The sequence below is a fragment of the Agelaius tricolor genome, unplaced genomic scaffold, assembly GCF_023055355.1.
Source record: "Agelaius tricolor isolate 1412-34295 unplaced genomic scaffold, bAgeTri1.0.p SCAF_28, whole genome shotgun sequence".
NCBI lineage: Eukaryota > Metazoa > Chordata > Aves > Passeriformes > Icteridae > Agelaius > Agelaius tricolor.
The window spans coordinates 4784667-4811922 of record NW_027269288.1 but is presented as its reverse complement, the minus strand read 5'-3'; the positions used below and the strand labels follow the sequence as shown (position 1 = coordinate 4811922).

Sequence of the window (27256 nt, the reverse complement as noted above, 5' to 3'; positions counted from 1 at the left end):
TTTTGGGTCATTAAAACAGGAAGGAAAAGCCCCTCACTTTGGAGACCTTGTTGCTGCTGTAGGTTATTCTTGGTTAAAAGATATTGAGTCACATTTAGATAATGTGGATTGCTCTAACAGCTGAGGAATCCAGAAACAGCACAAAGCAGAGCTCCTTGTCTTTGGGCTGCCCCCTTCTGCTCCCTGTTTTACAAATCAAAGGGAAACCTGTCCTCACTTTCTTCCAGACTTCATTTTCTCCCTGGTAAATATATTTTCTACAGTAAGTGACCTCAGCAGACATCCAGGATGCTGTCTGACCCTCCCTTGCATTTCCATGGCTGTTGCTCACCTCGATGGAGGCTCCTGCTGAGAAGCACAGTGAGTGATCTCCTCTCTCATCGGGGATTTGTACCTGAGGGGCTTTTTAAGCAGAAGCTGTTGCTGTCAGAGTCACAGGATCAGGTGTGATTTCCCCTTTGCTGGAATAGACAGCAGATATTCAAACAGGCTCTGGGCTTTTTTTAGCTCACAAAAGCAAGGGAGTCCTTTGAAAGATCCTCCCTGTGCCCAATCATCGCTCTCCTCACCCTGTGCAGCATCACAATATCCTGGCAGTGTAAATCCTCACATTTGCCTCCCTCCCTCCCTCCTCCCTCCCCCTCCAGGCTGCTGCTATCGGATCTGTGATGATATGTGATCTCCTGGATACAATCAGACACACACACAAGTACCAGGCACTCAGCACAGCCCAGCAAAATGTCTTTCTCCTGAAGTGGTGCTCATCACAGCCTCCAGATCCTTGACGATGTTGCCATGCTTCCCTTCCTGCCTCCTGCCTTTTGCTGCCTTTGCCTGCCTGCTTTTCCTGCCTGGGGCTCATCTCTGCCCTGCTGTTTGTAGCTGTATGGACTACCACACCATAGACTGCCGGGATCAAGGGCTCCCGAGTGTTCCCAATCCCTTCCCGTTGGATGTACGGAAACTTCTGATAGCTGATAACAACATTCAGGCAATACCAGCTGATTTCTTTATATTTTATGGAGATCTGGTCTATTTGGACTTCAGGAATAACTCCCTCACCTCTTTAGAAGAGGGCACTTTTAGCAGTTCTACCAAACTGGTGTATTTAGACTTGAGCTACAATAATTTAACACAGCTCGATGCTGGGATATTCAGATCAGCAGAGAAACTGATAAAACTGAGCCTTGGAAACAACAACCTGGTGGATGTGGACGAGGCTGCTTTTGAGAACCTGGACCAGCTCCAAGTGTTAGAATTGAATGACAATAACTTGCAGAGCCTGAACGTGGCAGCCCTGGAAGCTCTGCCCTCGCTGAGGACCATCCGCTTGGAGGGCAACCCCTGGGTGTGCGACTGTGACTTTGCCAACCTCTTCAGCTGGATCCAGGACAATGCATCCAAGCTGCAGAAAGGTAAATCTCCATGCATTTCAGAGTGTGCCTGGGAGGGCAGGAGGGTTTCTGCTCCCACTCTCTGTGCCTGCACTTTGCTCAGGCTGTCACTGCATGCTTTCAACAAATGAGCCCCTTAAATTCATGCTGGCTTCTTTTAGCAGCAGGTCCTCCTCCCACTTAAGAAATAAAATCTAAAATTTTAAAATTTAAAATACAATTTAAATATTAAGCCCTAATAATTTTGATTTATAGACTAAACTTGCATAGGCAGTGAAAGAGGCTTTTCAAATCCATTCAGCCCAGAGCTGGTTCTCTTCCAGACTTCATTTTCTCTCTGGTAAATATATTTTCTACAATAAGCCCTTTCAGCAGCTAAATATTCTGTGCCAGCTCCTTAGGAAAACTGCTTTTCCTCTCATTTTACTGATCAGTTATGCAGCTGCTACAAAAGAGTTAAATCCCCATTTTATGCAATTGTGATCATCAGCCCCTTCCTGGAAGTATTTAGTTGTGATGCTCTGTGTTTGAAACACTTCAGCATCTCCATTTGGGCTCTTTTAATTAAAAAAGCACTGCTTCCAATATGAGAAATAAATTGAAGTGCCTTTAGAACCCCCCAAAATGCAATATATATATATATATATCATCCTGGTATTTGAGCCAGTCATTTTTAGAAAGGCACAGGGGGAAAAATAAAAGTGTTAAGACTGCCATGTCTAGGGAATCCAGACTCTTGCTCCACATGTCCCCCCCAGACCCCAAAGCCTCTCCTAATCCAGCTTTAGCAGGAGATCATCTCACACTTCATGGCTCCCAACAAGCACCAGGGCATCACCTCCTGCACTGGGCAGCACCAGCTGCTCCCAAAGGCAGATTGCTGGGAGCAGGGAGCTTTGGGAGGGCACAGAGGGGACAATTTCCACAATCCCAGGGTGCTCCAAACCCACCCAACCAAGGCTGGAACCCTTCCAGGGATGGGGCAGCCACAGCTGCTCTGCCAGGGCCCCACCACCCTCACAGGTGTCAGGAAAATCAATTTACAAACACCAGAGGTTTATGTCCAAAAAGGAGACAGAGGAGTCCTTTGGCTTTATTCCAATAAAGGCAGAGGCCATGGGGCATTCCCCTCAATCTCTCCAATTTTTGGAGGACACAGCCTCCTTTTTATCCCAATTTCCAGCCACATTTCCCTTCTCTCTTTCCCCATTGGCTGAGGTACTTGAGAGGTTCAGACTTCCCAAAACACCTGATACCAAAGATTTCCCTCTAATGTATAACCCTCGCTTTTAATTTTTCATTCTTATGGAATTTAGGGGGTTTCTCCATTGTTTCTTTCATCTTTCAATATCTAATTTCATTTATCAGCAAACCTAAAGTTTATTTGTAAAAGCAAATATCTTCTTCCATTCATCAATCAGTGGAATCCTTCCCATTGTTTCCTTTATGTCCCAGTGCTGGTTTTATCTCCCAGCAGACCCACAGCTGGTTTGGAAAGACAAATCCACTGTTCCTCTCACAGGGAAGGATTTTTTCCTCATTTCCCATCTAAACCTTCTCCCTGTCAGTTTGAAGCTCTTCTCCTGTGTCCTGGCACTCGAGGCTCAGTTATTCAGGTTCTTCCCATGCTTGTGAAAGTGTATACTTATATTAAGTATGTACTTATACATAAGTATATCTGTGCTTATACCACCTTAAAATTTAACATCATATACTAACAACACAGCCAACCAAAAAAAAAAAAATACAGTAAAAAAATACCCAACAATCATAAAAATTCTAAACAAACAAATTCCAATATTTTAACCCTTTTCTAAAACAATAAAAACCTTACAAAACACTAATCCTCCTTAATTTCAACAAAAACCAAACCTAAAATAGAAGAAAATAAAGAAATACAATAAAAAATCTAAACAAATCAAAAATATTTTTAAAATTCCTAAATAAAAAAAATACAATAACCTTTAACAAAACTTTTCTTACATAACCATAGACAAAACCATTTTTTTCCTATAACACAAAAACTACATTAAAAAAACCCCAATAACTTAAAACCAAAAAAAATACAATAATATTATATAAAAATAACATAAACAAAAACAACAAATAAAAAAAATAATACCCTCTATCTTCAATAAGGTCCCATGCTTGTGACCTTGGGGAGCATCTTTCTAGTACACTCATCTCTTGCCCTGAATATTCTTAGCTGTAGGTCAGCTCTTTTAAAGAAGTGATTTGAGGGAAAATTGTTCTTTTTTATCCTCTCTGTGCCAGTGAAACTTTGATCTGGATTCTTTCTAAACCAAACCTATTATCCCACCTTCCCTGATGCTTTAGCTTAAGCTTGCTCACTTTGAATCAAGTATTAGCCTGTCTTTAGTGGTAACATGAATTCACACAGCAGCTTGCTTTCTCCAGGTTTTTACTGAACTTCCAGGCTGCTCCCCTTGATCCTGACTGAGATCTGCTCAGTTTCAGCCTGTCCTTCCTCTTCCTCTGCTGCCCCCTCAGTGTTTTAAAGAGTATCTGAGTTCATGTCTGGCCATCCCAGGTGAGGGAGCTTTCCTGCAGCACCCCCATTTTCAGCGTCTCCCCAGCTCAGAGCGGTTTCCCCTCATCCACAGTTGAGTTTTGGCCAAATAGCTGAAAAATGACTGATCCAGCTCTTCCAAACTTTAACCAGGACTTGATCTGGGAAGGCAAAGAGGGAAGGAGCAAATATTCAAGTGGTTGATTTGGTCAGAGCTGTCCTGCAAGGATTTGGATTTGTTGCCTGGGGTGAGCACCCTGCTCTCCTCACACCCAGCCACGTGCAGGGGTGCAGGAAAGCACCAGGGCTGCTTGTGGGCAGTGCCACAAAACCACTCAGTGTCTGTGGGGTTTGTGAGGGGCCCCAGGACAAGGTGAGAGATGAGAATCTGACTCCATGCTCTCAGAAGGCTGATATTATATTATATTATATTATATTATATTATATTATATTATATTATATTACATTACATTACATTACATTACATTACATTACATTACATTACATTACATTACATTACATTATATTATATTACATTACACTATATTACATTACATTACACTATATTACATTACATTACACTATATTACACTATATTACACTATATTACATTACATTATATTACATTACATTACATTATATTACATTATATTACATTATACTATATTACATTACATTACACTATATTACACTATATTACACTATATTACATTACATTATATTACATTACATTACATTATATTACATTATATTACATTATATTACATTACATTATATTAATATTACATTACATTATATTACATTACATTATATTAATATTACATTACATTACATTATATTACATTATATTACACTACATTATATTACATTATATTACATTACATTATATTACATTACATTATATTAATATTACATTACATTACATTATATTACATTATATTACACTACATTATATTACATTATATTACATTACAACTATACTAAAGAGTACAGAAAGAATACAGACAGAAGACTTAACAAGAATGATAGTAAAAACCTGTGACTGACTCCTCAGAGTCTGACACAGCTGAAGGTGATTGGTCATTAAATAAAAACAATTCCCATGGAACCAATCAAACATGCACCTGTTGGTAAACAATGTCCAGACCACATTCCAAAGCAGCAAAACAGGGAGAAGCAATAATATAATTATTGTTTTCATTCTTTTCTGAGGCTTCTCAGCTTCCCAGGAGAAGAAATCCTGGCAAAGGGATTTCTCAGAAAATATGACAGTGACAACTGTCTCCTTTAATAAAGCCCCAAAACATTCTTCACAAAGGTGACTGCAAAACCAACCCCAAAAAGGAAAGATTGCCTCAATGACTTTTTGAAATACACGGCCACAGTTGCACGCCTTGCAGAACAACTTTTGGAAAGTCAGAGTTAAATTATTTTAACTACAGAAGTTACATTTTAACTACAAAACCACATTTACCATACTATTAAAACGTGAATACAGCACTACTAATCAATACAACGTAATACATAGAGTAAATATCTGTGTAGAGCCATATAATAGAAATATTATATATTATGTTATGTTATATTATATTATATTATATTATATTATATTATATTATATTATCTTTTCACAGAATGACACCCAAAGGTGTAGAATGTGCCAGTCTGAGGGGGCCCCTGAGGAGCTGAATTGTGCCCCAACCCAGGCACTGCTCTCCCTGCCCTGAGCCCTGCAGGGAGCTCCTCAGCCCAAGCTGCCCTTGGCCCCTACAAAAGCAACACCAAGTTGATTTAAAAAGGGGAGTTTTGTCTCTGAGAACTGGAATCTGGATAACTGATCCTGAAGCTCTGTCCCTCTGTAATTAAGGTTTCTGGAGGACTCAGGAATAGGAAGAAAAGCTGTGCTTCAGCTCATTCGTTTTGCAGGAGGCTCCATTTTCCTGCTGCCTCAGGACCAGGAATAGCTTGTAAAGTTCTGACTTCTGCTGCCCTGCCTGCCCAGCTGGAAAAGGCTGGAAAGGCTCTGCCCAGCTGAGCTGCCTCTGCTCATCCAACCTGTGGCTTCACACAAACAGCTGGGCTTTCAATAATTTCAAAGATTTCAGCATTTATTCATCTAGCCTAAATATTAAATAAGGCTTAACTGGCATTAGGTGAATACCCTCCCTCATACTGGCAAATTTGCAGGCAGAATTAAATTTATTTAATTAATTAAGTTAATTAAATTTATTAATTAAATTTTGCAGGCAGAATTTTCAATTTATTAATAAAACAGCACTAAAATTTTGTGATAGAACCTAGCACTTTAAAACAGCAAACACTTTTTTTTTTACCATAAAGAGATATTAAATCCAACATTTTCTTCATGCTGCAAAACAAAACTCCAATTTTCCCCGTCTGATTTGGTTAGTAATTGATTAAAAACAAATTAGTGAGCATAGTACAAAGAACAGTGTGGACCAGTGGAATGGTGATAAGTGGAAAAAATAGAAAAGTTCTTTTCCCTGGAGAAGATAAAGTGTTTGCTGTTGGTCACAATGGTTAAGTACAACATTTATGAAGATTTTCTGTAGAAGGATGTTTGTTTGTGTAGGCATTTGTTACACCTGAGTGGCACAGGGTGCAAACGGTACATATTGAAGCCTTCACATCAGGAGAATAGGATTAAGAATTTGGGATTATTATTTTATTTTTTTTTTAAGTAGAGGAGTTGCTGTAAGATCTTTATCCCTACAAAGACAAGTATGAAAACTTTCAAAGAAGGTTTTACTCCATGGGGCTATGAAAACTCATAGAACAAAAAAATACCTTGAAAGAACAAATGCCTAAGTTGGTCTACAAAAACACACTCAGCAACTTCTGATATTGGCCAGGCTTTCTTCTGCTTTCAGAGCTCGTTGTTCATCACATTTATCTTGGCTAAAATTGCACTTTTCTTTATTTCCTCATCTTTAACCTAGTCCTCTCAGTAATACTGTTTGAAACCCAGGGCTCAGCCAGCACAAGATTGTCACTGGTGCAAATGCCAGAACAGAGGGTTATGAACCTTCCATTTCAGTATTTAAATACAAAGGGCTTTGATGGAATAAATTTTTGCTGAAACTTCTTGTTTAAAATTAGAGCAAAAGACATTTCTTGAATCTCTCTGAGGATCCCATCAGGATGAAGGGACTGGATTCAGATAAATTCCTGCAACAAAGAAATACAAGTAATCTGCAATGGCCACATTGAAGGGCTTTGTTGACATTTCTGTTGCTGATTTTTATTTTCTGTGAACATGCTTTGGGCAGCTGTGACCTTGTTTGCTAATGACTGAAGTATTTTTAACATACTTTTAATTAGAACTTAAGCAAGAACTTCCTTGGAGTGTGACTGTAGTGTCTCCTTTCTGTCATCTTGCCCTCATTTTGCTTTTTACTTCCTTTCTTCCCCTTATGTTTGGGAAGTTGTATACAGTTTCTGGGATTAATTAATGTATTTGTTTAGTTATTTAAGTTCCCCACTAGCCATTGCAAGAATTAAAATTTTTTGCTGCTCTCTATACAAACAGTATTAGAAAGACTTTTAGCAAAGGTTTAGGCTGAGCATTTTTATGGGTACCCTTTGCACATTTGTATTTACAGGAAGATTTGAAAAACTTGTTCAGAAGTGGCCAGAGACAGAATTCCAAATACATTTGTGCTCTGATAAATAAAACAGATGTTCTGAATGTCTGAAATTGAAGTAGCCAAAGTTGAGGTCAGGACTGGTGCTCAGGGCCCATTTGATCAACTCTTGCTCCATTTTGGAAAGCTCTGGGTGGGGGCTACACAATTCTAAGATATTCCAAGAGGGTTTTAGTGACACAGGTGCTGTTTAGCTACCTGAAAGGCTTCTGTAGTTTTCAAGACCTCTTTGGAATGGATGGAGAAGTAAATTCTGGTGGAGTGCCATATTTCCAGATAAAGCAAAAGAACAGGGGAGAAAGATGGCTGGGAGAGAAGGCAGGGAAAAAAAACAACAAGAGCAGGTGACAGTGAGGCTGTGAGAAGGAAATTCAGACTGAATTCAGTCCTAAAAGAGAGATTCAGAAGTGAATCAGTGTAGTGAGAATCAGAAAATATAATCACTGAGGTTGGAAGGACCCCTAAGGCCATCGAGTCCAACCTGTGACCCATCCCCACCTTGTCCCCAGCCCTGAGTGCCACCTCCAGCCCTTCCTGGGACACCTCCAGGGATGGGCAAACCTCCAACCCTCCCAGGGCAGCCCCTGCCAAGGCCTGAGCCCCCTTTCCATGGGGAAATTCCTGCTGTGCCCACCCTGGGCCTGCCCTGAGGCCGTTCCCTCTGCTCCTGTCCCTGCTCCCTGGAGCACAGCCCGACCTGGGGCTGTCCCCTCTGGGCTGTCCCCTCCTGTCAGGGAATTGTGCAGAGCCACAGGGGCTCCTCTGAGCCTCCTTTCCTCCAGGCTGAGCCCCTTTGCAGCTCCCTCAGCTGCCCCTCACAGAGTCACCCTCCAGACCCTTCTGGACCCGGGAGAAAGGAAGGATTTTTCTAAGCTTGTTTAGACATCCTGTGCCATGAGGTTACCATCTCTTGCTTCTTGGCTCTTTCTGTGATCCCATCCCAGTCTGAGATCTATTGCATAACTTATTCTACAAATTAAACAATCTCTCATTTCACTAACCCAAGCCTTTAATGACTTTACAGAAAATATGAAATATTTCCTTCAAAACAAAGCAACTTAATGACACGAGAGGACAGGTTCTGTTTAACATTTGAACCAACAGCAAGGAAACTGAGAGTTTTACAAATCCTCTTGACTTATCAGTCTTTATTAGCACTTATTTGTTCATCTGCAGTGGAGAGAAGGCTCCTTAACTGCATGTACCAATATAGAAGCTGAGTGACTGAGCTGGGGAGGACAGGCTGTTCTGTCCATGGCAGCCACCAGCTCTCCCCCAGCATCATGCACATGCTCCCACACCACCAGGACAGAACACAAGATCTGTGTGTCTGGAAAGGAATTCAAAGCCCTAAGACATTTCACACATTCAGCAGCTTTTATCCCTCTCAAGCAGAAACTCCTCACAGAAATTATATTCCTTAACAAGCGCATCAAATCTGTTTCTATATATACATATATAAATATATAATTTGATCTCCCAGACATTTTCAGTAAAATGATCTGACTGCCACTGACTTTTCACTCTGTTTCTTCCATCCTAAGGTTATTTGGAGTGCTTCCATGTTTCACAGATTTGAAGAAGTGAGGGCAGCATTTGCAGATGTGAACACCTGACGTTGAACTTTGTATTTAGACATTGAGAAAAACTGCTTAAGCTGTTCTGCAAATCTTTAGGGCACTTGGCCATAAAAGTTTTATTTAGGGACCTAAATCTAGGCTTCAAGTTTTTTAAGCTTTACTGTTCTGATGGCTCAAGGCTATTTTCAATGAAATCTCATCTCACTTCAGAGGCAATGCCTCTCTCATTGCTTATTAATACATTTGTGACAGTGTTTAGGGAGACCAAGGCAAACCATAGCTGGGAGCAAAATACCACACAAGAAACAACATGCCACATTTAAACATTTCAAATCTGTGTCAACTCCATTCAGCAGCACAAGGGAACAGCTAAATTCCACACAAAAGGGCAAATACCAATTTTACTCTAACATAAAAAGCCTATTGTAGTGCTCTTACATTTCCAGTATCCATAGTAGTGAACATGTGTGCATGCAGCTCATTCAAACATTTATGGTTTCAGGGATTTCTGTGGATGTATTCCCACACATCCCAGTGCATGTCCCAGTGTGCTTTTGCATTTTCTCACCCTGCTGTCCATTGCTGAATGGTAGGAAGCTCTTTCTTCTGGTACCTGCTTTTTGTGAACTCTAAAAGACCCCAAAAGAATTGAAGCTTCTTTTTTTTTTTTTTTTTTTTTTTTTTTTTTTTTTTTTTTTTTTTTTTTTAACTCAGCATCCAAAATTACAGCTGGGCAATCTCAGCCTGCTAACAGAGACTCCATAACATTGAAATGATAATGAATTCCAGAAGTTCTCCAGTCAAAAATATATTTAGCATAGGGATTAGAAATAAGCAGAGACAGAAGGGCACGAGGAGTCCTTCAAAACAGGGTCAAGTGGACCTGGAGAAAGTGATGCCCTTGATGCTTGTCCTTAGCTGGAGGAGAATGAGCCCAAACTCACAGAGCAGTAGGGCAGCAGGGAAATATATCCAGGGAATATATCCAGGGAAATATATCCAGGGAATATATCCAGGGAAAAGCCCTGGCACAGGCAGGAGCAGGCAGTGCCAGTGCACTCCATTGTGGTATTTGCAGGGGTCCCCCAATGAAGGAGGAATTGATGAATCTGACTCCATGTTCTCAGAAGGCTAATTTATTATTTTATGATACTATGTTACATTACATTATATTATATTACATTATACTATACTAAAACTATACTAAAGAATACAGAAAGGATACAGACAGAAGGTTAAAAGATACTAAAAAAACCTTTGTGACTCCTTCCAGAGTTTGACACACCTTGGCCATGATTGGCCAATGAGTAAAAACAATTCACCTGTTGGATAAACAATCTCCAACCACATTCCAAAGCAGCACAACACAGGAGAAGCAAATGAGATAATATTGTTTTCCTTTTTTTTTCCTCTGAGGCTTCTCAGCTTCCCAGGAGAGAAATCCTGGGCAAGGGGATTTTTCTGGAAAATGTGACGGTGACAGTCCATGGTTTACAAACTCCTGATCACAAGAAGCTGGGAGAAACATGGCTGGATTTTGGCTGCAAAGTCCAGCAGGGTTCAGGTGAAAGAGGGCCTCTGGGTTTTTGTGGTGGTTTTCAGATGGTGAGATCAGACCAGTTAGAACTCTGGGGCATTACAGCCTTGTTTGTCTCTTTTCAGTAATTTACAAGGAAATTGTTCATTATTTGCATGCAGGCTGGTTCTGGGCTGCTTCCATTTTCTAGGAGGTTCAGTTATACAGGGAAAGATTTCAGCCTGGGCATAGCCCTGAAGAGAAGAAACAAACTCAAAGTGGTTTTTAGGATCTAGCAGCAGCCTAATTGCCTGTGATTTATTGCCAGGGCTTAAGAGCTGGACTTGGTGGAATTGCACTCCTCTAACATAAGGTGCTCAAAGTCACATTGTTCTGAAACCTATTTGGGAGTTTCATTGAAATAACTCTACCTGGAGCCCTCCTGAATCACTTCTTTATGAACACACTTTTAAAATCTTCTTTTTAAAAACCCATCTTTCATTTTAACATTGTGGTTCTGGAATTCCAGCATTTTCACATTTCCCACGTTACTCAGACATTCTATACCTCAGGGTACATACCTGCATTTTTATCTTTATTTTCCCAGAGTTGAGACAAGCCAGTGTGGAATCCAGCACCTGTGCCTTGCCTGGCACTTCAAAGCAATCAGTGCAATGCATCTTCTCTTGATGGCATAGCAGAAGGATACAGGGTGTGTGACATTGTCCTTGGGACAGCTGGAGTCATTACAGATAATGGGATGGCCCTGATCAAAATAACCCAAGCTGTGTATTTATAGCACACTCACACTCGTTATTTCATTTACAGTTTTGTTGGGTATGAAGAAGCAACTCCTTGAATATGTTGTGGGAGCAATGAGGTAGAGATATATATATATAACTGTCATCAAAGGCTCTCTTGCTGCAGCCAAGCACTAAATACCAAACTGCTTTGAGATGCCCTTCACAAGAATCCTGACTGGTCTTTTAAAAGAATAAATTCTGCAGAATAAATAATTTTTTAAAAAACTACAGGAAACCCCCACAAACAAACTATAGAAATTAATACCCTTGAAGTAAAAGTGTGAGAAAGCAGAGCTCTGAGGTTAAATGGCACCTCCTGTCCTCTAGAGGTTGTGTGTGGGGACAGGGATTAGATTGAGCCAGCCTAGAGTGCAACAGAGTCACACAAAGGAAAAACCCACACCCCATAATTAACACTGATCGCCTTCTAGAAAGCATTCTTTAGTTCATTGCTCATGCAGAGGGTGCTCAATGCCCTGGAACCTTCCAGCCCAGGGGAAGAACAAAGATGGATCCATTGTTGGCACCAGTGGAACAGGACAGGTGGGGTACAGAGCACCAGTTCTCAGGACTTGTGTCACAAGAACAACCTAAATGTGAACAGTGTAAACCAGGGCTGTGTCTATGAAGGGAGCAGATGAAGTGGATTTTGTCCATTGCTCACCTTCAGCAGGTGTGTGACCTGCAGTGATGGGATTTTCAGGTGAAGAGTTGGAAGCTCTGGTGCAACAACCACTGCATCAGCTTTGGAAGGAGAAATTCCTTGTGCCACCAGGGATAGAACTGCTGGTCTTAGTGTTGGCTGCTACAAATGAACAGTCTGTTCCAAATTCTCTTTGGAGTCCAAAGAAAAGCTTCACTTTGGCTATGCTGGGTTTTTCAGAGTGCCACAACTCAGCAAAGATGAACACCCACCCAACAGGACTGACCAACGATGGCTTCCCTCACTGCCCTGTGCTCCCACCTGTTGGGGGAGATGAAACAGGAAAGCCTTATAAATATGATTGCCTGGCAAAAGATTTTGAGAATATGGAAACTACAAGTGAGATTGAAATGAAAGCAAGCTTTGAGATCCCTCAGTTACTGAACAACTGGAAAACAATGGTGTGGCCAGCTGAAGGTGATCCCCTTTTGATGGAACAACACCCTCTGCTTGCAGACAGCTCCAAGGGTCAGAGCAGACCCTACAGCTTGGCAGAAGGGGCCCAAAGAGGAGTTTTTAGGGTTTAAAATGTAACACAGTATGGTAATGTAATGATTCTTACAGGCTGTGTGTAAATGCTATAGGATTTGTATCTTGTACTGGATTGGTTAGTGAGAATCAGAATATTCAACACAGAAGAAGATTTATTGTATTGTAACAGGAACTTCGCTCTCTTACCCTTTTACGCTCTTTCCTTTTTTACTCCCTTACTCTCTTACCCTCTCATCCTCTCTGCCCCTCCCTTCTCTCAGTCCTGCTCTGAGCTGTTCCTGGCAGCTCCCAGCAGGCCCCTGCACCCAGGCCCTTTGCAATAAACCCCAAGTTCCAGCCCTGGCTCCAGAGATCTCTCGTGTCCGTCTGTCCTGACCATCCTACCCCTGACGCTCCTACACCCACCCAGCTCTGCAGTCTGCCCTGGCTGCTCCAGCACAGTTTTAGGGGCTGCCCTGGCTGTGGACAGAGCTCAGCTCTCTCCTGTCTTTTGGAAGAGGTGGTGTCTGCACAGCAGGGCTGAAGCTGCAGGCTGGGAGCCAGTGAGCCCCTGCCCTGGCCTGTGGGGCTCCATTTCATCCACTGGCATCTATTATTCCAATAACTAACAATTCAATGGAAACTTGAGGCCACAGAAGCCTGTTGGGCTGTCACAGAATAAAGCAACTAGCAGATTCCCATCTTATCTATTTGGTTTGAGAACATGACCTAGATTCCAGTACCCATGGCTACATGGAGAGGAGCATCTTCATTTCTCCTTATTGTATAATGAGTCTCAAAATCCTTGCAGTACACTGATTCTCATAACAAGAAATACCCTCTAAGTGCCTTGGTGTGCTGCAGCTCCTCTTGCATTCTGTGTGTTGTGATGTAAAGTGAAAGCAGCAGGGAAATAGGAACAGAGCTCACAGTGCTCAGGGTCAGCTTGGATCCATGGCAGAGCTGCTGGGGATGAAGGAGTAAATTCCTGTCCATGTCTGGGATCCTGGGCAAATGGTACCATGGGCAGTTTTCTCTCAAACCAAGAACTACTCAGGACAGGAGTTTTCTTTTGGAGTCTTCTTTGCTCTCTTTATTTTTTAATATATTCTTTTTTTATTTCCTCCCTTATCCAGATTTGATATTCCATCCCATCACTCCAGCACAGAAGGATTTTAAATGCTGCCAGTTTAGAATTTCTTTTGCAGCTGGACAGAAATTTTAAAAGGGAGAGTTGCTTATGGACACCTGTGCCTTCTTTCTTTTGAGGAGCTTGACTCAGATGCTCTGAAAACAGCAGCTCTCAGGAGGTCTCAACCTGTGTAAGACTGATTGCTTTTACAGAAACACAGTTGTACAAAAAAACCTTGTTTTTTCTTGTGCTTGCTACAAGTGAAATGGAACTTGTGTAGGTGCTGTATTCACTTGGTGCAGGTTTTCCTGCCAAAATGCTGCAGTGATCTTTTCAAATTAGCAAGGAATTTCCTCTTCAAATGAATTTGCAGTATGTTGCACTCATGCAACTACTTTGATTACTGTCAGGATAATATTTACTTACTGAAAAAAATCTTTGCTTTTAAAAATCTGATTTTAAACACACAGGTATTGAAATTCCAGCTTATAACTTTTCACTCTTTTCTGATGGTTTTGAATATGGAAGGATATTCATCTGCCCCCCATTTTGCTGACTCTGATTGATGCCTAGAGCTGCTACTTCCAAGTCTTGCTGAAATGAAAATACGATTTGGTGGCCAGCTCTCAGTTGTTTCAGTAGAAGGTTTGTAGGGGGAGGCTGGGGAGGGCAGGTTTGTATCTCCTCAGTCTCTGCTCAGGTGCTCCAGGGCATCAGCTCATGCAGAAGACATGAACATTGCAGGGTCAGATTTCCAGAAGTCTGGAAATCAAATCAGGATTTGATCCATCCAGAGGATGCTTGAAACCAGGTAGCTGCTTTCTCCTCCAGGTCAGTTCTGATGTCAGGAGATGTCACAGATCTCCAGAGCAAGCTGTGTAAAGTAAAGGCAGGACAACCCTGACAATGGGGAGAGAATGATGCATGTGACTCCATGGACATCAGAAGGCTAATTAATTACTTCATTATTCTATATGATTCTATACTAATGACATAGTATAATAAAGTACTAAATTTCCCATTTACATCTAAACTAGTTTACATCTGAACTGAATCTGCACAAGCACCCAACTCTGCACACACTGCACAGCATCTCGTGGCCCTCAGCTGACAGTCCCAACACACACCTGGATCCAACTGCTCAGTGAATCAAAACACTCACACAGAATCCAGTTATCAATTCCCTACAGGTGAACACTCTTCCACCATGCATTCCACTTGTGAACAACACTGGAGCAGCAAATGAGATAAGAATTGGTTTTTTTCTTTCTCTGAGGTTCAGAGAATACGAATCCCAGAAATATCCTTGGGAAATTGTGCTTTACTTTTCTCTGTGAAGAGGAGCAGCAATTGAGATAAGAATTGTTTTTTTCTTTCTCTGAGGTTCAGAGAATACGAATCCCAGAGATATCCTTGGGAAATTGTGCCTTGCTTTTCTCTGTGAAGAGAACTGTGGCCACAGTTGTGCTTGTTCCCCATCTGCTGTGCATGGCCAGGGCTCAGGAACACCAAAATCAGATCAGCCTGGGTTTGGGCAGCTCTGAGCCTGCAGCAACCACTGAGCCCTGGCCAGGCTGGTGCTGGCACTGCTGGGCAGCTCTCAGGATGTTTCCAGTCAGAGCAGCAGGAGAAAGAGCGAAATAAAATAAATGGAGGAAAGCCACAGAACTTTAGGCAAACACGACAGATACAGGACGGCTTTTAGGGATCAAAATTTAATATAATCGTCATTACAAGGTCAAGTAGGTCAGGGTGATAATTGGTTCCACAGTGGAATTAACCTAAAACTCCTTCTCAAATCAACACAACAGCTGGGCTGGGCTGGATCCAGACAATCAGCCAGGGCAGCACCACTGGCCCAGGAGCCTGGGTTTAGCAGTAGAACACCACATACAGAGCTGTGCAGCCACAGGAAAGCTGTGATTCACAAATGCAGAGGGACTCTTATGGTCACTATTCCTTGTTTAAAGTGACATCGTGGCTCTGTGGCACGCCTGGGGATGGAAATGCCGTGTTCTGTGTGCATGCACAGCAAGGCAGAGCCCAAACCAGGGAGAACAGCCCGGGATCAGCAGGGGAGAGGGAGGGGATCAAGTCAGCAGCAGATCTCGTGTCATTGACACACAATTCTTGCATTTCCCCTTCACATTCATGTCCTTAACAGTGAGACAAAAGCTGCCTTGCCAGCAGCTCCACGGACTTCATTGACTCCATCCCAGCCCTGGAAATCCCTCCCCTGATGCTCCCCCGTGAAGAGGGAGCTGGGCACATGCAGTGCCCTGTGTGCTTTCACCACCCAGGACCCAGTGTGTTCTCACCACTTCTTAAATCTGGGGTTATTGCTCTCACTACAAAGAACCCAGCTCCTGGCATTCTCCAGTAATGCAGGGAGGAACAATTTCTGTCAGTCTGCATGGCCTCAGGGCAGCCAGAGAGAAAAGGAGGAAGCAGGTCACAGACAAACAAGCGTCCATTAAACCCAAACTCTTGTTTGACCAGAAAAAAAACAAAAAAAACCCCAAGCCAACTCTAGTTTGGAACTCCATGGAATAAATGTAATGTAGAAAGGTGTGAAAGGAACCTCAGTGCCCCTCTTACCCTGTTTTGGAGTCAGAGTTTGTGTTCAGATGGAGTAGCAGGGAATTGCTTTCAGGTCTCCAGGTTTAGGTGAATCTAAGTTTCAACATTCACTTTTTTAATTCCTCCAAATCATGGTCCTAAATCACACCTGATCCCTGTAAGGCTGCAGATGAAATAACTTAATTTCCAGGAGCTGCTCCTGGATAGGGGCTATATAATGGCTTTTGGATAGTGAACAGGTTTTGTTCCATTTTCCCCTGAATATTGTACAATTTCGTAAACTTGGAATTAACCCTACAACTTTTCTTCAGCCATTCAACCTCTGACCCAGAACAGAAGAATTCATCCATATTCTGCTGATTTGTTTCCTTCTCCTCTTCCTTGCAGGTCTCCATGAAATCCAGTGCTCCCTGCCCGTGGAGAACAGGAGGATCTTCCTGAATGAGTTATCTGAGGTCAGCTTCAGCGAATGCAAATTCAGTTTGTCATTGACAGACCTGTTCATCATCATCTTCTCTGGAGTGGCTGTGTCCATTGCTGCCATTCTCTCCAGCTTCTTCCTGGCCACCCTGGTGCACTGCTTCCAAAGGTGTGCTCCCAGCAAGGATGATGATGAAGATGAAGATGACTCTGAGGACTGAACTCAGTCAAAATCCTTAATTTCCCTTGGGTTATCAGTTACCAGATCATCAGCCAAAGTCTATGAGGGGGAAAAAAAATGTAGAGTGAAAGCTTTAAACATGACTTAAACTCCCAATGTGTCAGGATCTCTTCTGCTGGTCACAGGCAGGAAGGGCAGCCCTGGGACTGTCACCTCCTCTTGCACAGTGCCCTGCTGCAGTCAGACCAGGCTGATTTCCATGGCCCTTAACCAAACACTGCATTTAAGCTTGAAGATTGAAGGGAAAAGGGGGGAAAAGCCAAAAAAAAAAAAAAAAGTTCCAGTGTTTTAAAAGATGAGTTTCCAGGTTGTCCTACAAAATGCAGATTTTCATAAGTGCTTGAAGCTTGTTCTAATACACCTTGAAAATGACTGGATGAATGGACCTGGTTCAGGTTGAAAATACAGAAGCAATTCAAAATAGTATCCTTCCTAGATCTAAGTACTGGGAGAGATTCTACTGAAACTCACACAAAATGCAATTTAAATGATTCCTAGAATTGTAGATAGCATGAGAGGAAGGTTGGCATTTTCCCCCTACAAAAGTTCTCCAGAAACATTCATCCTCCATTTAATGACAGCAATTGCAGGCACCATTCAGCAAAAAAAAAAAAAATATTTCTGTAAGTGAATATGATTCTGGATCTGAGTCATCCACTGCAGATGCCTGGCACTTCTTTGATCATGGCACAAATCCTAAATTTAACATCCTTTTGCATTTTTAGATGCAGTGAAGTAAAGGATTTCCCTCCCCAGTAGCTGTTGCAGCATCCAGTCCATTTAGCTATTTTAAAGCACTAAGGGCTATATTCTGCTCCTGGTTATACTGGAATAACCCAAATGAGATGAACACCATGATCCAAATTGGCAACTGTATAAACAAAAGTGAAATCTGGCCCAACACATTTCTGACTGTATTATAGATTTGTCGAAACTTGAGCTCTTCTATATGATGGTAGATATTTTTGTTAAAATTTAAAAAGACATTTATTACAAGAGATTTTTGGAATAGTGCTGGACAGCTTTTTAGGATAAGTATATTTTTAAAATATTTGAAATGGAAATATTTTTTTAAAGCTCTGTGTATTTAAATTGTTATCTAGAGTAGCTGTGAGGGCTTAAAGTAATGAACAACATAGTGATAAGCAAGCTAAGGACTGTATGCTATTATAAAGTAATTAGAGCTGATAAAAAGTAGCATTTGTTTAACTACTGTAAACGCTATTATTTCTTTTGAAAAGCACTCTTTGTTCAAAATACTGCCTTGCTCAGTAGGAGGGAGTCACCCTGCATGGGGTGCCAGGGTCCATCAGCACTCCTGGGGATCCCCCCAGCAGGGATCAGCTGGAAAACCTTCAGAGAACCACTGTCTGTCTGTCTGTCTGTCTGTCTGTCCGTGCCTCAGCTCCAGGACCTACAGCCTGACCAGCACAGAAACGCTGATCCCTCTGAGGAGATTTGGGGCTGCAGGGGGAGAGCTGTGCCCTGGGGCTGTGCTGGGATCGGCCCTGTCCGTCTGTCCCGGGATCAGCCCTGTCCGTCTGTCCTGGGGGCTGTCCCTGGGACTGGCCCTGTCTGTCTGTCCTGGGAGCTGTCCCAGGGATCAGTCCTGTCCATCTGCCCTGGGATCAGCCCTGTCCGTCTGTCCTGGGGCTGTCCCTGGGATCAGCCCTGTCTGTCTGTCCTGGGAGCTGTCCCTGGGATCAGCCCCCTCCGTCTGTCCTGGGATCTGCCCTGTCCGTCTGTCCTGGGGGCTGTCCCTGGGATCAGCCCTGTCCGTCTGTCCTGGGGCTGTCCCTGGGATCAGCCCTGTCTGTCTGTCCTGGGATCAGCCCCGTCCGTCTGTCCCGGGGCAGTGGGGCTGCCCTGGAGCTCTGCAGTTCCTCCCTTGGCTGCCAGGGCTGCTCTGGGTGTGCAGCACGCTGGGGTCACAGCCAGGAGAGAGTTTCAGTTTATCCAATGCACTCTTCTTCCATTGGTTTATGGGATTATTGCTTCTGAAAAACACCAAGACAGAATTAAGCAGGACAGTGAGAGGCTATTCTGTATCAATACTGTCTTATTCTAATACAATTCCTTCAAGAAAAATGAAATTACATGATTTTCACTGTGTAGTGCCATGATTATTAACAACACAAATATATTTATAATTTCAACCTGGGTTCTGATGTTCATTTGTACGTGGGAATGAAAAAGGACAAAATGGAATGGAAGAGGACAAAAGGGAATGAAAAAGGACAAAAGGGAATGAAAAAGGACAAAAACTGTGCCTGATTCACCTTTTCTAAGGCAGGTTTTGAGGGGTGGTTGGGAACACAGGTTGCCCAGTGCAGCTCCTCAGCCTTTCCCACAAACACAGATCTGTTACCAACAGTTTTATATTTAGAGCTGTGCAAATTGTTCAGTCATGGAATAGGAAACTGGGTCACACTTTTTATGGACTCAAAACTCACAACCCCTCAGCAAAATGATTTGTCCTACCAAACTTGCCAGGGAGTCCCCAGTGGACGTTTCAGCAAACATCTGCCCTTGGTCATGAATTCCTGGCTTTGTGTCATCAGTAATTTACAGAGGTCATGGATCAAACTCAGCTATTTTGGCCGGGCTCTGCTCTCACTTGCAGGTTCACCTCACCCTGCCGTGGTGCCTCAGAAGGAAATGTAAATTTGTTTGTAGTTTGCAGCTTTTTGTTGAACCCAACACAAAGCCCTGCAAGCTCTGGTTCTGTTTGGGATGTGGCACCCTCAGAGCAGTGAGGAGCACACCAAGCTGACACCCACACAACACAGCACAAGCTGTGGAGCAGGGCTTGGCAAAGCTTTATTTGGGAAGCTGCTATTCTGGATACTCCATCACACCAGAGGGATTTTGCAATGTAGGGTTTTTTCTGGATGAGAAACTTTAATGGTATTTTTAAATTCTGGTTTTCTCTATAAGTAATGTACATTTCAGAGCTATTGAACACCTCCAGTTAGTAATATTGATTCATTGTAAGCACTAGCAGTTGCCAACTATCAATATTGATTTTGCATAATTCTAATTGCTTGTGAGTGAGAAAGAACATGGATTTAGTTCTAACTGGGATTTTTCTAATTTTACAGAATTTTGAGAGCAAAACATTCTCCTGTTGGAATATTGCCAGAACTAGTGATCACCATAATGATGAGTCCCCTGCAAAACCTTGAAAGGCAGTTTCATCATCAACAGAGAGTGCTCTGAGGGCTGAAGTGCACTTGCAGTTTTAGCTCCACAAAGGTGTCACACAGAGTTAATCCCTCTTGTATTTGCAGGGTGAAGGAAGGAATGATGGATCTGACTCCACGTTCTCAGAAGGTTAATTTATTACTTTATGATATTATATTATATTAAAGAATACTATACTATACTATACTAAAGAATACAGAGAGGATACTTACAGAAGGCTAAAAAGATAATAATGAAAACTGGTGACTCTTCCCAGAGTCCCAACACAGCTTGGCCCTGATTGGCCAAAGAGTGCAAACAACTCCCAGCAGAACCCAATGGAACAATCACCTGTGGGTGAACAATCTCCAAACACATTCCACATGTGAGCACAACACAGGAGAAGCAAATGGGATAAGAATTGTTTTCCTTTTTTCTGAAGCTTCTCAGCTTCCCAGGAGAAGAATCCTGGGTGAGGGGATTTTTCTGAGTATGTGAATGCCACAAATCCCCTCTCCAGGTTTTGGGGCACGGGGAGGGCTCCTGTGCAGGGAGATTTCTGTGGCTGGGATGTGGTGAGGCTGCGCTCCCTGCTCAGGCTGCAGTGACCCACATTAGATCAGAGGAGCTACAGAGGTGCCAAGTGAGAGCTGAATTTAGCTCCCCTTCACTCCAGCAGCCCTGCCTGTAGGTGATTAGAAATGTACCATGCAAAGCTCTTCATTTACAATTTCCCTTCTAAAATAGCTTCACCGCTTTCCCGGTGCTCTCTCTCGCTGTCAGAAGCAAGCAGACATTTCACCTGCTTCAAGGGGAAGCAGAGCTCCTCTGCATGACCCAAATAAAGCCTTGCAGGCTCCAGGAGCCAGGAAGCAGCTGCCACATGGCCTGCAGACATGTCCCCTTGATGAAAGGCTCGAGCTTGGTATGTGTGAGCATCCAAAACCTGGGCAAAAAAGCAAATCTGCATGATGTCATTGAGACAGTCTGACTTTTAGGAGTGTGCACACGGGTTTTAAAAAGCCCTAATCCACAAATGTTCTTTAAATTTTATTTAAAAAAAATTTTTACTTTACTATTATTAATTACTATTTAATTATTTTTAAATTTTAATTATTATTTCTATTACTCTTTTATAATTTATATTTTTCTTATTTCATTTTCTATTATTATTTAATTATATTTATATTTTATATTATTATTAAATAGAATACATAATTTGATATATTTGATAATATTTATGTTATAATATTTTATTATATTTGATAATATTTATGTTATAATATTTTATTATATTGTTATTATATTGTTTATATTTTTATTATTATATTTTATTATATTATAGTTATTATTTTACTCTTTTATTTAATTATTATTATTTAATTATTAGTTTTATTTTAATTATTAGTTTTATTTAATTTTATTTTTTTAAATTAAAATAAAGATCACCTAAGCAATGTCCAAACCCAGCATTTCATCCCCAGTGAGCCACCATCTTTCTGAGGCAGCTCCTCTCAGATATGAACATGAATGGGTCAGGTTTTACAGCAGCATAAAAATGCACTGGGACAAGTCCAAGGAGTGGCTCTGGAAGGTCCCACACAGGACCACAGTGCTTGCCTACCCCAGCCAAGGAGCAGAGAGTGACCCATTACACTCTGACAGCTGAAATTCAGCCTGGCATGCAGAGAAATGACAAAAACTGGGCTTGTCCTTCAGCTGTGGAAAGAAGATCGTGTCTATCTTCATCAGAAAATTAATGTTCTGTAAGTAGTGTCACTGATTTCTTCCTGTGGCAATTCCTAAATGGCATTGTATTTACTGATCTCTGGAGTTTAGTAAAAGGTGGCAGGAGAGTGTTAGAAATACATAGAAATATTTGAAATGTAGAATGTATAGAAAATGTAGAAATAATATAGAAATATAGAGAAATGTATAATGTATAGGAATACATTATCAGGTATTTCTTTCCAACTTGAGGTAGGAAATCCTCAAAATCCCCTTCTAAATCATGTTTCTGAGAGTGGTATCATGTTGTGAGTGCAAATCGTTCCCATCTTAAAAAAACAAGTTCTCTTTAAAACAAAAATTGGGAAAAAAAATCTGCTTTAGGGATTTCCCACTCCAGGATGGCTTTTTTTAACAATCAAATTAATATAAACCCCACAATGTAGGGTTATAAATGAAAGCAGAAAATGTTTGAACCATAAATTCAATAATATTACGCTGCATGGCAGGGAAGTGACTACAGATCTAATATTTAATTTTTATTATTCCTTGAGGGAACAGAAGCCATCAGGCTGAGAAGCTGGGTTATTGTTGTTGAGGGAAGTGTCCCATGCAGGCTGATTCCCTCAGGTTTGGGGTCTGGGGTGCAGATTTTCCACCACAGAGCACCAGCGTGGGGTGAGGGACTGTGAGTGCATCAAAGTTGGCAGCTGCTTTCAGTTTGACCTGAGTTTGTGGTGACAAAAGAAATTGCAGCTGGTTTCAATCCTGATGTCACTGTTAAATGATCTTGGCTCCCATCTGGGAAAGAGAGGTGCAGCTCCATCCCCTCCAGTGCTGCTCACCCTGGTTCACCTGGTGAGGAAAGTGCCTGGGCAGTGGGAGCTCTGGGGTGGGGGTGTTTATTCTCTACATTCTCACACAAAAAAAGAAGGACAATAACTCTGTGTGGCTCTTTGGTCCTGGTGATCTGAGGGCATGGGAGTTACCTGGCTTTGTGGTGTCTGCACTGGGGGGTGAATCCTGATTTTATTTAGATGGTAGGCAGTGTTTTTTAGAGGCTGCAGAATCCATACAGCTTTTCCAGCTGTGCTCTGCATCCAGGGCCCTCTGCCCTGTGAAAGAATCTGAACAACTCCCCAGAGCTGCCCTGCAGCCCTGTGTGGCACAGAAGGTGTCACTGGCTGTAATCACTGTCCATCCCTGGCCTACTTTGATGATGGATTTGTAATGAACATCTTTAACCTCAGCCTAGCCCAGCCATCTGCTCTGGGAAGCAAGCTGGCACTCCAGAGCCATTTTCTGCTTCAAGGTGTCTCCTTGTAGCCTCACAGAACAAACAGTGACTCATCTCCTCCCACCAGGCTCCAGCAGGATTGTAACCCAGCTCAGTGAGGGAAGCTCCTGGTTCCAGAGCTGCGTGTGACTGAGCACAGGCACCAAACCCAAACATTTCTGCTTCCACTGAATCACAGAGGGGTGGCACTGATCAAAAACCAAACCCAAACATTTCTGCTTCCCACTGAATCACAGAGGGGTGGCACTGATCAAAAACCAAACCCAAACATTTCTGCTTCCACTGAATCACAGAGGGGTGGCACAGTGATCTCCTGAGGGATGTGGATGCAGGGAAGCCTGTGGCCCACATTTACAGACAACAGGGAAAACCCAGCACTTACTCAAGCTCCCCAAGCCTTCCTTTGCAGCTCCTGATGAAATTCTCTCCCTGCCTGCTCTGTCTCCATCATCTTAAACTCCTGAGACTTCATCCTTAAACTTTCATGGCAAGTGTCCATTTTTCTATTTAACAGGATGGCTCAGAAAGGGAAAGTGTCAGTGAGGGCACTCACTTCATTAATGGGAAACATTTTTGGGTTATGAAATTGCTCTGCACCTGCCTTCTGTTAGCAAAAAGGAGCCTTTGTCAAGGCTCCAGGATTTTGGTTTGCCTTCTACTGCAGCACTAGAAAATTAGGGACATCCAATCTTAAATGGAAAAGTTTAAGAAGCTTTGTCTCATAAAGTGACGTGTAAGACTTGTGTGTCTTTAATTCCATGTTCTTTACCAGATGATCCCCCCTGATGCAACCTCCAAACGAAGCGATTTAAAATGGATCAGATATTAAAGCTTTCAGATCGGATTTTAAAAGAAATGAAATGCTACCAGGACTGTAATAGCAACAGCTGCTGTGTCTGCCAGCTGCACTGCAGACTTAATCACTCCATCAAATCCCACCTCCCACGGTCCTGCACTTGTGTTCCTGCCTTCCCCAGCTCTCTCCAAGCCCCTGGCACAGCCCACAGAGGGATGGACACTGCACAGGGGGTGATCCCCACACAGAGGGATGCTCACTGAACAGGGGGATGCACACTGGGATGCACACTGCACAGAGGGATGCTCCCCACACAGGGGGATGCACACCCCACAGAAGGATGCTCCCCACACAGAGGGGTGCTCACTGCACACAGGGATGCACAGAGGGATGAACACCCCACACAAGGGCATGCTCTCTGTACAGAGGGATGCTCACTGCACTGAGGGATGCACAGAGGGATGCACACTGCACAAAGAGATGCTCCCCACACAGAGGGATGCTCACTGCACTGAGGGATGCTCCCCACACAGAGGGATGCACAGTGTCCAGAGGGATGCACAGTGTCCAGAGGGATGCTCCCCACACAGAGGGATGCTCACTGCACTGAGGGATGCACAGAAGGATGCTCACTGCACTGAGGGATGCTCAGAGGGATGCACAGTGTCCAGAGGGATGCTCAGAGGGATGCTCAGTGTCCAGAGGGATGCTCAGAGGGATGCTCCCCACACAGAGGGATGCTCAGTGTCCAGAGGGATGCTCCCCGCTCAGAGGGATGCACAGAAGGATGCTCACTGCACTGAGGGATGCTCCCCGCTCAGAGGGATGCACACTGGGGATGCTCCCCGCAGGTCACAGCCAGAGCTGGGCAGGGAGGGATCTCTCCCCCTGGGCTGCCAGCACAGCACAGACCCTGCACTGAGCCTGGAATGTGCCTCCTGAAGGCCCAAAAGCAGGAAGGAGCAGGAGCTCAGGCTTTAACCTCTCTCCTGCAGCAGCCCGAGGAGGAAGCAGCAGAGCTGCCCTGCCCAGGGCCCCAGCAGGGTTTGGGAGCCTGGTGCTGCAGGGGCTGGACAAGGGCTCCACAGGCAGAGATCCTGTCTGCTCAGCTGCTGCTTGTCCTCCTGTGTCCCTGTGGATTGAATGTGAACTGTGTCAAATGCAGTGCATGAATGGCACCTTGGAGCAGAGCCTGTCCCTGCTCACCCTGAGCTCAGCACTGTGGCTCAGAGCACTGCCAGGCACCAGCCAGGTCACCAGTGAAACAAATTATTTCCAGCTGAGCCACCTCAGAAAACAGCTTGTGGTTTCAAAATGTCACATTTCTCCCTGACCTTAGCTCGGCATAAAGTTTACCAAAAGAGTTCAATGTGATTTCCTTTTACGTGAAATTGAATTTTTTGGCTGACCAAAGTTTATGTGTCTCTCATTTGTTAAAAGAAAACTATTTTTAGTGAAACTGCAAAGACCATTTCTCTGATTTGTGCAGCAGCTAGCCAGTGAAGATCTGATGATTTATTTAGGTCTGGGCTCTCCCTGCCAGCAGTGCAGGTAACACAGTGAGCAGCCACAGACACAGCAGTTAACCTCTCTATTGTGTGTTTAACCATCTGGAAAATGGATATGATCCTACTTACCTGCCTGACACAGCTGGACAGAGGCTTAATTTTTAATTAAGCTCTGTTGAAACACTTGGAGCTCATTGTACAAAAGATGCACCAAGACACAAAATAGTTTTATTAGGGTATTAATGCTTGTATAGCTTACAGGATGCTCCAAGAGTGATAAACAGTGAATTACACCAATGTCCTAGAAGTAACATAAAAAAGGAAAGAAAGCATCAAGAAGAAAAAGAGAAGTGCTGGGATGGAGAACAGACTTTGTGACAGTCTAGGGTTCCTTCATCCCTATTAATTATACATGTGGAGCAACTTGTTAATGCATTTCTAAAGGGATGTTGACACAGGCCCAGCCCTCTCTCCTGGCCACAGGCTTTTGAGTAAATTTAACCCCAGCAGCAGAAGAGTTGGACAATGCAGTTGAAGGCATTTCTATAACAACCAAAGTGGACCAGAGGTGACACACCAGATTTCCTGGGCCTGAGAGAGGCAGTAATGAAACACCTGTGTGGGAGCTGGGTATGAATAATTTCTGTACAGGGCCCTGGAGTTACATTTCAGGCTGATTGTCCATGGAATATGACCAGGTATTATTCTCCATGTTATTTCTCTACCGCTCTATGCCCTCCAACACTTCCAAAAATAGTGATAAAACCACTAAATTTTACTAATAAAGTCCTTCAGAAGTTGTGTTAATGGTAAACTATAACTGTGTGTATTTAACAGCCAACAGAAATGGAAATAAACAATTAATTCTATTTCAACAGATTGCCTAATATAAGCTACAGCATTCAAATCTTCCCATCTTTCCATCTCAGAACCCCAAACCACACCTGTGCTCTTTCCAAAACAAAAGGGAACAGCTTGGGACTTGCAGGGACCAAACTGTGATGATTTTCCAGTCTGGTAATAAAAAAGGTAATAGTAATAAAAAATAAGGTCTGTCAATAATAAGGTACACCTTGATGGGCTGTGCAGCTATTCCAGGAGATGTGATCATTAGCTAACACAATCTCTATTGTCTCTTTTTCAGAGTCACTTAGGAAATTAGAACTTTCCAGATGAAAGCCTGGAGAGGTTGAAATTAAACAAAAAGTGTTCCTCATTACTGGAAGAGACATCCCCACCGAGTGTCAGAACCATGACATGAATTTGATCATTTCAAGTTGCTGATTCAGTCACAGGCAAGTTCCCCCAAAGCACCAGTGCCTCAGACAATCTAAAAAATCAATTTTTAAAGCAACCAAAAGGCTTAAGCAAACACTTTCCAAAGTAATGGCACATTCTGAGTGCAGCTGCAGACATCCTGAGCAACAGGACCTGAATGTGCTGAGCACCTGCTCCCTGGAAAATGCTAAAAACTGGAGGCACCCAAATCCCTTTGGTTTGTTTAAAGATCCTAAATCTTAAGTTTAACATTACCTCTTGATCTGAAGGCCAGATCTTGTGTACAATATGAGTTCCTGTGAAGAAAAGTGCTTAAAAACATAACCTGAGACATGAGACCATTACCAATAGAATGGATTTGTGTTGGTTTAGTGAGTCCTTTTTCCTCTTTCTTTCCCTCCCCATGCTCTGCAGAAATACCTTGAATTACT

At 42.8% G+C, this 27256-nt stretch overlaps 1 protein-coding gene across 1 annotated transcript; it reads left to right on the top strand.

Moving 5' to 3' along the window:
• The first annotated feature begins 328 nt into the window (after nucleotides 1-328).
• On the top strand, nucleotides 329-19196 carry LRRC38 (leucine rich repeat containing 38). The gene is made up of 2 exons (XM_071449043.1): nucleotides 329-1415; nucleotides 16762-19196. Exons 1-2 carry the CDS (start codon nucleotides 788-790, stop codon nucleotides 17013-17015), a joined length of 882 nt encoding a protein of 293 aa, XP_071305144.1. The 5' UTR covers nucleotides 329-787; the 3' UTR covers nucleotides 17016-19196.
• The last annotated feature ends 8060 nt before the right edge of the window (nucleotides 19197-27256 follow it).

What these genes read in the sequence shown, in the direction of transcription:
- LRRC38 (XM_071449043.1), top strand. Translation starts at nt 788, where the DNA reads ATGTTGCCATGCTTCCCTTCCTGCCTCCTGCCTTTTGCTGCCTTTGCC. An exon ending in TGCATCCAAGCTGCAGAAAG is followed by an intron (nt 1,416 to 16,761) that starts GTAAATCTCCAT and finishes TCTTCCTTGCAG; the next exon opens with GTCTCCATGAAATCCAGTGC.